Below are 16,884 nucleotides of genomic sequence, written 5' to 3'. Positions count from 1 at the left end.
AGGGCCAGCTTAGATGTGCAGAGGGGCTTAAAGAGGTTAGTAAATAAGGAAGACAAAAGCAAAGGCACCCTTCAGAATTCACAGCTATCTTATGTGTAGGCTCAGATCCACAAGCTGCAAAGACAGGGAGGTCTCTGATTGCATATCTGAACTATTTCAGTTTCAAGTGTAAAGAAAACACCCATTTATGTTGGCTTCCATTTCTTCAGCTATGTAAATCAGGATAGCTCTGTTGATTGAACTCTGAGTGGTCAGATCCACCATGGCAAGGGGTCCCCACTGTAGGTTGTACTGATGCAGCTGTAGCTGTTAGCACTAAGAGCAGGACACACCTGCAGGCCCAGCTCCTTTCCCCCCTCTGCCCAAAGAAGTTTGAGCAGCTGCCTGAGCACAGGGGCAAGAGGCAATTTGGCTGTCAGGGCACTATGTGCTGTTCCCACTTTCCTTTGGGAAATGGTAGCAAGGCAACTTCTGCATATGGGTCACCCTGGAAATGAAATGCAACGAATAAGAAAAGTCAAGAAAGAACAAAAGGCTCCTGTCTCTCTGTTTTTTTTCAATTTTTTTGCCCCCCAGATGCATGGGAAGAGCTATTTTCGTGTTGAAGACTACGTCCCAGCCAGTCGAATAGAGAAAATGACCCTGGCATACGTACAGCGAGAGCTTGCTAAATTACATCGCATGAATCGCTCCCTATTTGAGGATGAAGCAGAACTGGAGTTTTTAAAGGTAACTTGCCATACCCCAAACACTATTAATTTTGAGGCAGAAAGCCCCTCTCTATTTAACGTTGTCTATTTTCTTCTTGCCTGACACACTGGATTTTAGATATGGTGAAAAAAATTTGAATAGTCAACAAAAAACTCAGAATTTCATTCTGCTGTAGATACTGTCACTTATCACTGAGAGTTTTTATAGCACGTTTTGGTGTATTTGCAGCATTCTAAGGTTTGATGTAAATTTTTGGCATGTTACCAACATGTCTGGGCTCCAGAAGATTATAAAACATGAGAATAAGCACTTTTTTGACTTCTGAAATTACAGCAGCTGTTCAGCCACTTCCTAAACATGTAGCAATTGTTTGTTTAAAAGTATCTGTGAGCCCTGGAAGTGAGGAAGGAATTATCTGAAGTATTTTCTCACTTGACTATTTCTCTAGGGCTCTAAAGTGTCATGATGATGTGGGATTTCACTTTTTTCCTGCTAATTTCTCTTTCTCCCCAAACCTCTTTGCATTCCATCAAATGAAAAATATCAAGGATTAGATAATGGATAAATACCAGTAGTCATTTTGCTGCAGTGCCCCATGCTGGTATTTATAGCATCATCTTAGTTTAGTTGCTATTTAATTATATTAGTTCCTCATCTAACACTGTCAGTGCAATTGAAGAAATAGATTGAAGCTTAGCCTTAATGACAGTCCCATCATGTGTGGCAAATCCCATGAAGAAAAAGCAGCTTTGTTAGTATCTGTTTCAATGAATAAATCTGTAGAAGGAGCCAACTCATCATAGAAAGTGAGAAAGACCCCATGGCAAGAACATGTAAATTCCAAATATGAAAGGGATTAAAAATTAAAACCCAGATTCAGCTAGTGATTATAGATGCCCCAGTTTTCAGGACCTGAACATTTGTACTTTGGTTACTTTCTGAGAAAACAGATCTTCTTAAAGTGTTTTATTTTGGTCACTGAAAATCTCTGTTCACAATTGAAAAGTCATTTGAGGATTCTACATTAGCTTCCCAGAAAGAAAATGTAGGGTTTTAGGATAAACTCACATTGGTCTGCAGATCAGACAGTAAATCCCAGTCATATTCCATAGTTCTGTAATATGTCTGAGTCACATTTTAACACTTTTGTGGCCAAGTACAGGAGGTAGAAAGACAAGCATGAACACCCAGAACATCTAGGTGAGTTTCTCAGAATATCCCCTACATGGTTAGATGGCAGGGGCAGACACTGGCTCCTCAGACACTCAGAAGCATTTTCTCCTCTATCTACCTTTCTTCCCATGAATCTTTCTGAGTAAGGCATGGTAAAAGCACTTTTTCTCTAAAGGTGACTCAGCAGCTTCCTGAATATGGAGTGTTATTCTATCGTGTGTCCCAAGAGAAGAAAGGGACAGAAGGGGACATCATCCTGGGAATCTGTGCCAAAGGCATCATCGTCTATGAGAACAAAAATCACACAAGAATCGCCAGTTTAAGATTTCAGTGGCGTGAAACAGAGAGAATTTCAGCTCACGTGAGTTGGAACTAACTTAATCTCTTTACTGCCTTCCTGTTGCTTTGATAAATTAATTGCATTCAGAGCAAGAATTAGATTCACTCCATATGGGCAAGTCCTCTCTGAAAAGAGTTTAAAATCAAAGCTGGATCTGGATGTGCATATGAACATACTGAGTTCTTTGTGAAGTATAGTTCTGCAGTATTTATGCCAAGGCCAAAGACAAATTGCCATAAAACTGAATAATCTGGTGCTGACTATTACAGAGACTATGCCAAATCTCTCCACAGTGTGTTTCATATCCATTCCTCTCTTGTCTTTACTGCTCTTTTCTTCTGTTTTTCTGTCTACATCAGGTCATGGGATGATGTCTTCCACTTTCCAGATCTCATTATTCCCACCCTCATCTCTTAGTATATTGAAGACTGTTAACAAATTAGTATTGGTGATAAGACTGTGACTCATTTCTAAATGGAATTTTGACATTAGAGGTATATCAATGTACTGTTGTACAGTTTAGGTGTCAAACTGGATCACACATTTCCCAGTTTGTTTGCTCTCCAAAAATGGTCCTTCTCCCCCTTGAAGATATGTTCCTTTTCATATTAAATTTGTTTAATAATTGTAACATCTGTAGGGCCAAATTTTGCAGTTTTAGCAACCTGCTATCACTGCATTCAATGTCCTAAGGATCTTGAATTTTGACATAGAAGAGTTCTGATCCCAATGACAGACACCTGGCTTACAAGTGCTGAATTTACAACAGGCCTTTACTGAGAACAAAAGGGATGCAGTCAGGCATAAATACAACTGAACCAACCAACAAGATATAAATGAACTGTCAGTGCCTCAATATAATGACATATATACAGCAACCTGTGCTTTTTTTTTCCTCTTCAGAGAAAAAAATTCATGATTGAAAGCAGTTTCAGTGGTAAGAAACACACCTTCATTACTGATACAGCAAAGACATGTAAATACCTACTGGACCTCTGCTCTGCCCAGCACAAATTCAATGCACAGATGAATTCTAGGCAACTTCGTCAAACCTCATCAGGTATATTTTAAGCTTATGTTTATGCTAGTCTGTATCAAGCCGAGTTTTTGTTTTATTTTTCAATGTGTCTCCAATTTCTTGCTGTCGCTCCATCCTCCAAGTCCCCTCTCGAGCCTACCCAATGAGAACCTAAATAAATTAATATCTTCTTCAGCACCACCTTGTTTCAGAAAAATGAAATCTTTTGAGAGGCCAGATTTTTATATAGCAGAGCCCAAGCATCATTAAGCAAGTAGTAGATTTCACAGAAAGGTAGAAAACTGGACAGCAAGTGTTACCACCAAGATGGTCCCCATTTGACTTCACTTGTGCAAATGACTCAGTTCCTTGGTGTCTCTCTGAACTTTGGAGAGCACATGTTCCTAGAACTCCTGTCTTCCCAGATATAAATATGCTGGAGTGAAAGGCCTGTGAAGGATGAGAAACTACCAACCTGGATAATTCAGACTCTGAAAGACAGATGTTTCTTATACACCAATCATTTACAAAATACACTTCACAGAAATATTCAGGTTTAAATTATATAGGATTGTACATTTCACCTGTCTTTGTGGAAAATGCATTTGTAGTATAATTCACAGAAATTAAACCTAAATGCAGCATGTACTTTTTATGAAAGAAAACTCCTTCTACTCACCCCAAGGCCTAGGTATCCTTAAGGATAAAAGAACAAATATATCTGTAATATAAAGGATAAAAGAACCAATATAGCTGTAATTTTTTCCTGGCATATTCAAAAGATTTAATTTAAATTTCCTTTAAGCTTAAAAAATGCAATAATATCAGTGGATTTATCTTTGCTTCCCTTCTCTTGCTTCTCATTTAGAGGACAGTAAATTTGTGGAAATAGACAAATCGAATTCTGCATATGCAGCTCAGCGTGAACACCTTGCCCTTATTCAGAGACTGTCTCGCTCAGAGAATGTGCTCTATGGAGCAAACCTGGAAAACCTTTCTGCTGGGATGATGAGCAAATCTTGTGATAACCTCAGTGTGGAAACCAACAATAGGACTAGACACAAAAGCAATCTTGGCAGGTAGGTTTGTCTTTTCTCTCTCAACATGTGTAAGACTCAGGCATAAACTATTTTTTTTAAAGTTCTTACTATGGTCACACCAAAAGGTCTGGGGCTCCATGGTGCCAGCAGTAGTGCAAATGCAGGCACAAAGTTAATAGACTAAGAGAGAACAACTTGAAAAAGAGTGACATTTAAATTTTTACCAGACTCAAGAATAAACCACTAATTGGGTTATGAGGAAGTATAAAAATGAGGAAGAATAAATGTAAAATCTTCAATGTCTGTATCTTCACTGGAAATTACAGCATGAGAATTAAAAAACCATCAGGACCTGGTTTTGAGCAGGAATGCAGAGACCATTACTTAGTTGATTCCTCCATGTCCAAATGTGTAATCCATAGGGGAACAGTGCAAGAACTTCTCCCTCTTTGTTTTGGTGCATTCACCTGTGTAGGTGGTTACTATAGCTACACAGGCTCAAGATGAATTCTAGTGCCTTTTAGAGCACTAAGAGTTAGAATAGAGTGGAGGAGAACATGAACTACCAGAAAAACTTTCAGACATGGTTTGTCTAAATGGACTAAATGAATGATGGGGAAGCTATGCGGTGTTTTCCTGATACCTGCACTCAGCTCAGAGCAAAACACAGGAGGAATCAGTCATGATGAGTAGTCTAATGGCAGCTGTTATTTGGAAGTAAATGTTGGCAAGGATAAACCACTTCTCCCCTAAAATGAAATATGTCCCAGAAATCAGAATACTCATTGAAAGGCCATAAACCTGCGCATTCCCAACTCTGATAAATACCACTGCTGATTTTTTATTGTAACAGTCTTCCTTTCCTGCCCTGCAGGTCTCTATCAGGGCTATCCCAGTCAGAAATGCACATTAATTTGAATGGAAAGCAAAGGAGTTATGATTTTCTCTCTATCCATTCAACTCAGAACACCATTAGTGGTAAGTATATTAATCATAAAGAGAGACAGTACCCTTCCATGTTTATTGTTTCAATAGAAGGAGACCAACATGTATTTTACTTACAGATTAAAGACTATCTTTTTTTCCTTCTAGTCCTGGAAATTAGTCCAGAGTTTAGCAAGACAAGCTGTTTTCTTCCCCTTAAGCCCCACTTTGCATCAGGTTCAGTGGTAAAGGACTTGGTGGTAAAATGATTCTATAATGGTGCCTAACGCTCTACAGAGATGTAGTTCAGTATACCCAGAGAATCTTGCATGGGACAATATCCCTGTGCTCAGAGGTCATTGTTTGGTTCAAAACTGAGATCTACAACTCAATAAATAATGCATGGGACAGCATGGACCTGGATAAAGGCTCCAGGTCTTTACTCTGCTCTTGCACTTGCATGATACTAAGGACTGAATATCTAATTTTCTATCAGAAGCCAGACTGCATGCACATGGGGAGCCAATCTATGGAACATGAAGTTATGCTTATCTGGTTAGTCTATTTAAAAATTAGAACACTACTATAGACACACTGTGGCAATTGCCCAATGTTAAGTAGTCACCGTTGCAATCAGTGTTGGTTGGATTGCACCTTCAGGTCCCATGGGGCCTAAAGCTAGAGCCCACAGGAGATTTTGTGTCCAAATCACCCTCAGTTTCAATGGGCACTACATGCTTGACTCTTTAAATATTCTAGTCTTAATAAAAACACTGCAGAAAAACATATATTGTCCCAGAAAGGAACATTGTAGGACAAGGTCGCACAGCTCTGTAAAGAGTTTTTTAGAAAGAATGAAAACTTCTGAACACTTGTTTGAGCTTTCTTCCAGAATTATATTGATTCAAAGTAACAGTAATGTTGAGGTCAAGGATAAAACATATATTAATTTTGAAGCCTTAGTTTTGCATAGTACGTGAATATTCCCAGCATGCTGTATTCCTAGCATTAATCTACATTTATTCTAGCTGTTTTGTTTCTGCAGCACCTGGATCACCAGCCACCCAAAAGGAAGTTTTGCTAAGTGGTCTAGAAAGAGAAATCATATGTGTCAGACTAAAACGTGACCCTAAGAATGGATTTGGTAAGTAAGGAACATAAATGTTACAGTTTGTTACTGGGACTATCAGGTCCTGGTGCTAACACTGATGCTTGCTGACTCAGACTGGGCAAGACTGTAAAATCCTTTAGTCCATTTATTCTTCTTATATAGTAAGAGTACCAATCTCTGTGAAGGACTCAGAATTTCCAGGACTGAAAAGGACTAAGAACAAAAATCAAGACTGTGACATTTTCAGAGGATTAAATAAGGCCACAGAGACCAAAGGAACCAAGTGCTAAGAGTAGATTGAGAAAACCATGGTTTTAGTTTTGTATCTGAAATACACATGTACTGATTTTATTTATCTTAGACCTTACAGGTGGTGCCTGTGAGGGTGTAAAATATTTACACCAACTTTGCATAAATGTTTCCCAACTTTTGGATTATTATCTGGATAATATTTTGGTTATATATTACCTTAATCACACTGTATCAAGTTCTTATGGATGACTTCAGAAGTTCAGACCATCATGTTTTACAAATGACCATTAATACAATTAAAAACCAAATTTATGAATGGTGCAGGTCCGTGTGTAATATCCTAATCCCAAATTCAACTATTATAGAAGTGAGAAGAATATATTTCAATAGTCAGAGTTAGGATAGTGAAACTGAACTACTGAACAATAGATTTCATTTTCTTAGATCTCTTACATTAGAAGTTTACATGGCCCTCCTCAGGTTTCCTGTTTGCATGATGTAGAATGATGTTCAAATTTATCTCATGAGCTTTTATACCATTTCCCTCCTGCAGGTGTTAAATGCTGCAGGTCCACCTAGTTCATGACTCATGAAATACAGTAGTTAGAGTCTCTAAAAGTACTGAGTCTCTAAAAGTACTGAGCCAGGAAAACGTTATTATTGGGAAATTATATCTAAGTAGTTATCAAAGTCACCAGCACACTTTAATTATAATGTAAGTTTAAAGCTCTCCCAAGTCAAGACCTTGATGCCCTGTAAATCAAAGCTCCCCATCCTTCAGATCATGTACAAAAGGTATGCCACTGGAGTAAGAGCCTTTTGTGCTCCTAAGATTCATCTTTTTTAATACTGCCGGTGTTTGCATTCTCATGCTATCTCGTTTTTGCAGGTTTTGTAATTATTGGAGGAGAAAATGTAGGAAAATTAGACCTCGGTATCTTTATCGCTTCAATTATCCCTGGGGGACCTGCAGACAGAGCTGGAAATATCAAACCAGGTCATTTTCTGCACTTTTTAATTAGAATTAAAATACTTGCATAGTTTAAAGTTAGCTTCTCTGGATTTATTTCCTTATTTAGATGTGCTTTCTCTTGCTTTTATCTTTTTTTTCTTAAGGAGGACGACTCATCTCTGTGAATAATATCAGTCTGGAGGGTGTTTCATTTAATACTGCAGTTAAAATCATACAGAACTCTCCTGATGAAGTGGAGCTTATCATCTCTCAACCCAAAGGTATAAAGGCAAAGGCCTCTGCTGGCTCTTGGATGCTAATGGTTAACTCAGGACACTCATCTCTAATGGGCACTGGGATGTAGTACTACATTCCTGCTACTGACTGCCATAGAACAACCATACACTAAAATAGTTGACTTCTGGTAGGTATCATGTGATGTCTCTGCTACATCAGTGTGAAAAAATCTATTATGGGCTGCCTCGCTGAAGATTACAGGAATTTTGGCATTTCTTTCTCTGACAGAGAGGCATAGTCCTCTGCAGTGAGGAAACAAACACATTTCTGAACACCTACAATAGCAGTGCACCATTTTACATTGACTAACTCATTTTACAGATCTGATTTCACAATCAGTTGAAATAAGTAGCTACTTTGTCCCCTTGTGCTGGGTTATAATAATATTTTTCTTCAAGTTTACTTGCTACTTGCATTTAACGATATTTTATTTTGGTATGGCTTTACAGACATGTATGAAGAAGGATTAAATGAAGAAAAGAATCTATCAAGAGGAAACAGCACTAGTGGATCTGAGATCTCTTGTGTAGACAGTGGGAGAAAAAAGATTCAGGATTGTCATACAGCTCTCCCCAAAGAACAGGACACAAATACAGAACTTGAGAAGACTCTCCCTTGGAATTTAGCATCAAAACTGGGCCCTAGGATTCCAGTTCCTTCAGCTAATAGCCTGGATATAGAGGTAACTGCAATTTTGATGCTGCTCAGTAATGTTACACCCAGCACACAACACACAACATACCAGATACATGTAGAAGGGAAAGTCATTGTGAAGGAAAGGAGATAGAAAACCTCGAAATAAATTACATTGGAAATGTCAAAATGATGGACTATCTAAAGTATGTGAATAAATGGGGAAACTGTTCTACAAAATATTTTAAAAATTCTCCTTCCTTTTTCCAGTGGAGGGACAAAATTTTGATTATATTCTTGCAGTCTTTAAAGTTTTCAAACCAGTCCCAGAACATGCCATGTCTAATTTCCTACTTCTAGATATCCTCCCTATATATACTCAGGTTATGTGCATTTAGACAGATTGCATTTTGAGTAGCATTAGCTTAAGTTTCCAATAATATCAGAGATATAAATGGTAACGCTCCAGGTTTATAATCAAACCTTTTACATCTTCTGGAAATGTTCTCCTTTTTTTTTTTTAAATTCCTTCCCCTCCCCCTTTTCTTTTTAAACCAAGATGCTGTAATCTCATTAAAGTTTTTATTTTTGAGACAGGCAGTTGATTCTTCCCACTTACCATCTCCATCAGAAACCAACTCAAAGGAAGTCTACACGGTGGAGCTTCTTAAAGAAGATGGGACTTTTGGAATCAGTGTGACTGCAAGTGTCACTGTTAATCTTTAATTGTCTGTCAAATTGTTACCTGACTGAGAACAAAGACAGGAGAAGATAGGCTGGTAACAGAAACTGTTAGCATGGCACATTGTGAACCTAAGTGTCCACTGATTGACACAGAGTGCATGAAGTACTGTCGCTGCTCATTGCCTGGTTCTCACCCACACCATCTGGGAAAGAAGTGTCCTGGCATAAAGCACGTGGCAGTACAAACCCTTTTTGTCCTGACTTGATGTGAGAACAAACCTACCACTGAAAGCAGAGTTTGGTCAGGGAGGACTAGAGAAGGTCAGGGAGGACTACAGAAGAAATATCTGCCACATTTGGATAACAAGTTCTTGTCCTAGCTATTTAATTTGAATTTACCCCTCCAGGCTGAGATGTCTCTACAGTCTTTGCTGAAATGGAATGTAAAGTAACATCCATTTCATTGCCTGCAGAAGAAATTAAGGGCCATCTTTTTCATCTGAATTTGGCCAGGGGATGTAGATGGACAGATCATGATTCTTAGGTTAATCTGAAATTTCTAGGAGTGCTCAAGTTCAGGTCCATGCTTAATATATTGTTCAAAAGATTAGTATTTGAAGAATGGATATTGCACAGCTTAGAAGCTGAGCTAGAGAATAACTGAAAGATGCAAGACCATTTTATGTGAGCATAGGGAGAAATTTATGAACATTTAGTAACTATTTTTATGTAGTCACATTGAAATACATTGTATTTTCCTGAGAAAATAAGATTACTGCCTATGGAAGTATATTACAACTAGATGGGGTTTTAGAGTAATAAGGTTTGGAGTAATATCCTCTTTTCCTTTTCCCCAATATTTAAAGAAGAAAGCAATTCCTGAAGCAGTTACTTTGCAGTGCATGTGTAAGTTGCTTTGATGTTTAGCACAGGAAGAATATATGAAGACTCTAATCTGTGGGTATGTTTTGCAGGGTGGAATTAACACCAGTGTGCGTCATGGTGGGATATATGTGAAGTCAATCATTCCCAGGGGACCAGCAGATAAGGATGGACAAATAAAGATAGGTAACATGTCTGGCAATAAAACCCTGGGCTGCAGTGAGTTCGCTGTTAGTGTGGACAATGAAACACATTTGGGATTGGAGGTGCTACAACTGCAAAGTGTAATATATGGTCCATCATTCCTCAGCCTGTCCCTGTACTACATGAAGGGATGCCACTGAAAAAACAGAAGCCTCACATTAACCCTGTAGATTTACAGTTCTGTGGCTGCCATCAGGCTAGTGATTCTGACATCATTGTTACTGTGCTAACCAGATGCTAGCACTGCATTTACTTACAGAATACCCTGGAATGCTTTAGCTGCTGGTTATAGAGTGCTGTGCAGCAAGCAGTATTGCTTTCCTATGAATTAATATTAATTTGACGCATGTAAGAAAGAAGACCTATTGTAATGTGGGCAGCCTCAAGGTTTACACCCTCTGAACCTGAACATCAAACTGAACCTGAACATCAAAGCAACTGGATGTTCTTTTTTTTTACCTCAGGTGATCGTCTGCTGGAAGTAGATGGCATCAGCCTCTGTGGCATCACCCACAAACAGGCTGTGGAACACCTTAAGAAATCTGGCCAGGTTTGTGCAAGAGCAGAGATCAATAAGACACACAGTACACTAACCTGGACTTAGTATGAGGCATAGTAGCCAAGCCTGGCCAAAAGAACCATCCCTCCCTCTGTTCCAACCATATTCCTCTAAACAGAAAAGGAAAAAAGGCTTAGGACTCACTGTGTCCAATGTAACTGGAACCTGTTTATCACTGTTTTAGATTGCCAGACTGGTTTTAGAAAGGGGAAACTACCAATTGGCAGAGCCTTGTCTGACTGCTAATGACAGAAAGGAGGACCAATGTGCAGTTGTTTCTGTGGCAACATCCCTCACAGATGGCACCAAGGACTGCTGCTTTTTGACAGATGGTAAGCGATAAAGAAGGAACTCAGGGTGACTTCCTACGATGTGCAGGAAAGGAATGAATGAAAATAATTCTATGAAATTTCTTTGGGTTGGAAGGAAAACCATATACTGAATAGAAATATAATATTGAATATTAATGACATAATCAAAAATAAATTCTGAAAAATATATTTCTAATGTTTATAGAGTTATAGTGGCTAGATATAGCTGAATTTGCCCTAGTCATCAATACTGTATCTCTCAGCCTTTGTGAGACTGGCCTGGCAAGGGACACACTGTCTGTACCCCACGGCATCCTCAGGCAGGAAGCAGCTGTGTGGATGTGGCCAGGCTGTTACCTAGGGAGAGCCTCACCAGCACAGCTGCTGATGCTCTGACAGTGATGAAGCTGGAGGGAACTGGAGACTGTCATCACTTAATTTCTCAAAAGCACAAGATTTAGAGATCACTTACACAGAATTTACCCAACAAATAAAGGCTGTATCATTAACTGAAGGTTGTCTCATAAGCACCAAGTCTGAACCATACTTTTCCATGGGGCAGTTACTCCACTGGAATTCAGCTACAAGCATGGTGTTTGGGAAAGGCCTAAACTAACTACAGAAGAGTAAAATCTATGCAACACTTACAGAAGAATATCAGAAAAAAGATAGCATGTGAATCTCTTTATGTTGGTACAAAAAGCTTTTTCCCTTTATGGGCTGGTACCAGACTGTGAGCACGTGGTGGAATAGATTCCAGTTCTCCCTATTCTGACTGTGAGATTTCAAAGACTTACATAAGATAGAGGAACACCTAAACCTTCTCTTGGCTTTATTATTAGTAGATCTACCTCTGCAGTACACAGGGAAAAAGTCTTTTGAGAGTATAGTTTATATTGGCTCCTTAGGGGGTACATATGCCATGGTTCCCACTTTTTTCCCAATCTCTGATTTGAGCAGATAACACATTTGAAGTGAAATTAACCAAGAATTCTGGAGGCCTTGGATTTAGTGTTCTGCAGATGGAAGGAGATGCTTGTGAACACCTTGGAGGAGCTATTGTCAGGATCAAAAGACTGTTTCCAGGGCAGCCAGCTGAAGAGAATGGAGAAATTGAAGTTGGAGATGTCATTTTAGCTGTGAATGGGAAACCTCTCAAAGGGCTCCTGTATCAGGTAGCAGGAAGTGTTATTACTGGGGCTCCATCTGGGTAACAGGTTAATAAAGACAATGCATTTAAACTTAATTATCACCAGAGGGAGGCAGAATTTGCATACAATTAATCCGATTTCTATGTAGGATTCTCCTCTAGAACTCCTACGTACAATTTCCATTCTAAATGAATTCTGACAGTGAATTTCATCTGCTATTTAATTTCTAAGTTTCTACCATTAATGTATGAATTCTATTGTTAGATGCACACCAGTTGTTAATTAGTTGGAATCTTTGTTGCTTTTATGCGTGATTGGAACAATTTTACCCTGTGTTCATTTGTGCTTTATAATGTCATACTAAATATAATGCCCCAGATTCAAATTTCTACCAAGATTGGTAAGTCCTGTGTAAGTTTTTAACCTGGAATGAGAAATTCTATACTCAATTAAGAAATTAAATGGTAATGGCCTACATGTGGATTTATTTTTCTTCATTGGAATATGGCAGTTTGGAGAGTTATGCTGAAATAATTGACCAAAGATGTTACTGCCACACACGGTTTGAATGAATTTTCCTGAAAATTCTGTTTTCTTCAAGAAAAGAAAATTAATTAACCTAAACCTGTTGTGCCTGATGGCGAAGCGCAAGTTTATAAATAGAACTGACTTTACATTAGATACATATTCACCTATAAACTATGGTCCATTTGTATGACAATCCTTCAGTGGTGGATGTTGGCCCTCATACCTCTGGCATGAGAGAAATATAGCATTCACTATAAAAATTTTCTCCATCTCAGTTGGTAAAATGACATGTAAGATTTACTCTGTCCCATCAGAAATATAACATTCCTTCTTTCTGTTTAGGATGTCCTGCACTTGTTAAGAGGAGCTCCTCGAGAAGTTACGCTGCTACTTTGCAGACCACCAAAAGGTGTTCTTCCAGAAATAGAGCCAATTGCCCTGGTAAGGCAAAGCTTCTGACAGAAACTTGTTTCTGTAAACCTGCAAAGACACTACTACATTTTCTATCCAGTCTTGAACAAGGCAACTTTCCCTTTTCTCCAAGGCCCTCAATTCCATTTCTTTCCTGGTTTCAACTCAGCCTGCGAAGTTCAATTTATAGTTTCTTAGCAACCAAAATAATACAAATCTGGCAGACATTAAACATATTTATCCTAGTTAAGTTGCTGTACTATCATTGGAGTGAAACAGCACGTACCCAAGCAGGTCTTCTAGTGGTGCTTCTAAAAATGCTCTATCAGATCCTCAGCCAGAAACTACAGATATTCTAAAATGCAGCTATTTTAACTCCCCAAAGTGAGAAGAAAATAAAGAACTTTTCCTATCCAGACTATCTCTTAATGAAGTTTAAAAAATGGAATAATAGTTTCAACTGGTTATTCAGGTTCTTCTTCTTCAGGAAGAAGTGACAGTCACAACCATCTCCAGATATCAAACTGACTCCAGGTGCTCTTCTGCAGTGTGCCCTTGGCTGATTTCTATGGTTAAGTCGCATGGGAGTCAAGTCTGGAAACTCCTTCCATGGAATGAAGAGAATATAGACACAACATTGAGCATGATATGAATGGATACATTAAAAAATAACCTCTAGCAAATAATTCATTAGGACAAGTGACCTGGTGGAGTAGTTTTGATTGGAATTCTTGTAGATTGTGAAAAATAAGCATTAAGACAAAAGTGTTATTTGGTAAGAGAGTACCTTCTATTTTTTCTCCTTCCTCCCAGCTACCATTTGGTATTTTCCCATTCAGAAGCTCGTTAATATTGCCTTTTCAAAATATTTTGCTCTTGAAGGAAAATGATGGGAGATTATAAATGAGTTACGCTAACTTTTCTGTTTTTTTAATAGACTCCAGCACCATCTCCAATTAAGGACTTTGTGGCAGAAATGCCAGGCAGCACAGGGGCAGGAAACAGCATGGATCAATCTACCAGTGATGGAAGTAGCACCTCTCCAGACCTGGAAGACTGCCTTGATTCTCCAGTGGGAGAAGATTTCAGTGAGCCTCCTGAGGACGACAGCTCAGCTTACGAAGAGCAGGAAGCTGAGTTTCAAGAGAAACCCATTCAGAAACTCCCAACTTCCAGAGAAAGTTTCTATAAGCATCTTTGGAAGATTCATCAAGAAGCTTCCGGTTCTGAAATCTTCCACTCTCTAGAGGAGGAAGTGAAGCAGAACTGCTACTCACCATGTGAGTTTGGGCAGGCCAAAAGGTAGGGAGTACCAAAATCTGTTCTCCAGCCTTTCCTTTGACTCTTAGGACTTTGAAAGGTAATTGCTTAGGTTTAAGTACAGGGCTCTCTGCTTCTAATCACTCCTAATTACTGAAGGTTTTGTTTTATTATCTGATTCTGACTCACCTAATCTGCTTTCCCTATTTACTGTCATCTTATTAGAATTTTGCATAAGTCTGCATTGAGAGTTCTGCACCACTGTAATCATTTATGCTGTTGAGCTGAAGGTGTTGCTGTTTGAAATCAGTGGAAAGATACCTGTTCACCTCAACAGGAAACAAATACTTTTATTGATTATATGATCTTTTGCTTTCATTTGTTTTCAGAGTTGACTTAAATAGGGCACCAAATTTTTTTCTTAATTGTGCGATCTCTTAATTTGAATTTTTTTCATAGGAAATAAAAACACCTCAGAAGAGAAACTGTGATGAAGGAGGGAAAAAAAGGGTTATTTCATGTTTTCTGGCCTTCAGAAGCCAATAGAACCCCTGAGCCAGAGGAATTATACAATAAAATACAGTGCAAATGGACTCAGTCTCCTTTCACATTCCTTTGAATATATCAGACACTATCAGAAGACAATTAATTCCATTTTCATCATCCTTCCCAGTACAAAAAAGTATAAATTATCAGAACAGAAAGGATTGATACAAAGACAAATTGGAAGTCTTCTAGAGGCCTTTAACTTACAGCTTTAGTAATTTTATTGAGAATCTAATTTTTATTTCCCCATACAGTCACTTGAAATGATTTTGTTACTTTTGACTCTCATCAAGCACAGCCCCAGACAGTTGTGTCTGGGGAGGGACAGCACTACCTGGCACTGCAAGCCAAGTGGGATCAGAGGGGCAGCTCATAATTTTAGCATTTCTTTGTCAAGTGCAGAAGCTTCACTCAATTCATGAATGAAGCTCCTGCTTAATTTTCTGCTTCTATACTTCTGAGAGTAAAATCAGCAGAAATATGTCTGCAGCAAACATATTTGCCAAGAGATAATACAGATTCAATGAAACTAAGTTTATGTGGGAAAATACCAATTCCAAGAAAAATTTTGGATTCTTTCTAAAAAGGAAGTTCTGAAATAAATGTTTTTTTTTGATACATTTTTAGTATCATATAGTATCAGCTTTTGCATTTTTAAAAGGAAGCTGGAGAAGTTTAGGATGCCATGCATTTTAAACAATATATTAAATATAATCTCAATTTAAATCTTTCCAGCTAAAACCACACAAAATCCCCAGAAGGAAATAGGCATTAATAAAGGACTTCCTTTTGATTAATGAAGAAATTTCTCCAGATTACTCAAAATATTTCATGCAAATGTATAAATTTTCTGATAAGAATTTTACAGAGATCTTCTGTGATTTCATACAGGACATGGAATTTATTTTCATTTTAGTTGTCTATGTTTGCTTAGGAGACAATGGACAGTTCACTTCTATCAAAGAGCAAACATCCTGGCTGACATAGATGTGAATATGCCATTTTAGGTGTTTTTAAGATGAATGAATGTTTAGCAATATTTCAATAAGGATTGATATGAAGAAAACATACTTTAAAATAAAAGTGTTTCTAGCATTTTTATGAGCTTTAATGGTAAATTTTTGGGAGACGATGCCAGAGATGTCTACTCAGGCTCATGAAGGACAACAGCCAAAACTATTAAACACAGCATTTGTGATTACAGTTTGGGCTTGAACATCAAAAGTGCTGAATATTTTGTTTGCAATATAGTGGAACAGAATGAATAATAATTTTAATTCAATTAATTTAGTAAGTCCATTGGTGGTTTTCAGACAACTCATATGCTTCAAGTTAAGCATAAGAATAAAGGCAAGCTTATAAAGAGGAGTATGGACTTCTTTTTAAGAAGAAACAGGAACCACTTCATATTTCATGTTTCTGGTCAGTGCCCAGTTACCCAGGAATGACCTGTAGAAGCCAGAGATATGGCTGGCATTTCTTTTCCCAGAAAAATGCTAACATAAAAATTGTAAGGGTATTTTAATGTCCATACTGCTTACCAGAAAAGTTAATTAATTTGTTTATGGAAGATTAAATAATTAATGGTCTGGGGTTTGTACAATTAATCTTTTTGAGAAGCAATCAAAGTACTAATTAATGCCTTAAAAAAATTAAGAGTGCAAGATTTTGCAAAGGTAAATAATGGAAGCTTTTTAATCTTTCAAGCAGCTTTGCAAAATATTGATTACTTATTTGCTTTTGTACTACCATTGAAGGATTCAGACAGCAATTCAGTACCATAACTAGTAATTCAGTTAAAATGAAAATAAGATAATGCATAAATAGTAGACTTTTCAGTGGCCATCTAATAAAGCATATGGAGGAAAACCCCAGCACTGAAATCTTTTTATTTTCC

General features: G+C 37.9%; 2 protein-coding genes across 8 annotated transcripts in view; one reads left to right on the top strand and one right to left on the bottom strand.

The window, feature by feature from the left end:
* Nucleotides 1–16,884, bottom strand: part of MAPK8 (mitogen-activated protein kinase 8) — a 229,284-nt gene that overhangs the window by 71,866 nt on the left and 140,534 nt on the right. The window lies entirely within an intron of this gene.
* Nucleotides 1–16,884, top strand: part of FRMPD2 (FERM and PDZ domain containing 2) — a 66,046-nt gene that overhangs the window by 26,146 nt on the left and 23,016 nt on the right. For all 7 annotated transcript variants that reach the window (XM_074544930.1, XM_074544931.1, XM_074544933.1 and 4 more), the window contains 16 exons: nt 577–729; nt 2,060–2,245; nt 3,128–3,284; nt 4,111–4,321; nt 5,157–5,260; nt 6,252–6,350; nt 7,459–7,566; nt 7,686–7,802; nt 8,268–8,500; nt 9,049–9,153; nt 10,110–10,203; nt 10,686–10,771; nt 10,965–11,112; nt 12,052–12,266; nt 13,113–13,211; nt 14,119–14,483. In XM_074544930.1, coding sequence (XP_074401031.1) covers nt 577–729; nt 2,060–2,245; nt 3,128–3,284; nt 4,111–4,321; nt 5,157–5,260; nt 6,252–6,350; nt 7,459–7,566; nt 7,686–7,802; nt 8,268–8,500; nt 9,049–9,153; nt 10,110–10,203; nt 10,686–10,771; nt 10,965–11,112; nt 12,052–12,266; nt 13,113–13,211; nt 14,119–14,483 — 2,480 coding nt within the window. The remainder of the gene's footprint in view (nt 1–576; nt 730–2,059; nt 2,246–3,127; nt 3,285–4,110; nt 4,322–5,156; nt 5,261–6,251; nt 6,351–7,458; nt 7,567–7,685; nt 7,803–8,267; nt 8,501–9,048; nt 9,154–10,109; nt 10,204–10,685; nt 10,772–10,964; nt 11,113–12,051; nt 12,267–13,112; nt 13,212–14,118; nt 14,484–16,884) is intronic.

The sequence above is a fragment of the Zonotrichia albicollis genome, chromosome 7 (genome assembly GCF_047830755.1).
Source record: "Zonotrichia albicollis isolate bZonAlb1 chromosome 7, bZonAlb1.hap1, whole genome shotgun sequence".
In the NCBI taxonomy this organism is placed as follows: Eukaryota; Metazoa; Chordata; class Aves; order Passeriformes; family Passerellidae; genus Zonotrichia; species Zonotrichia albicollis.
This window is presented reverse-complemented; position numbering and strand designations above follow the sequence as displayed.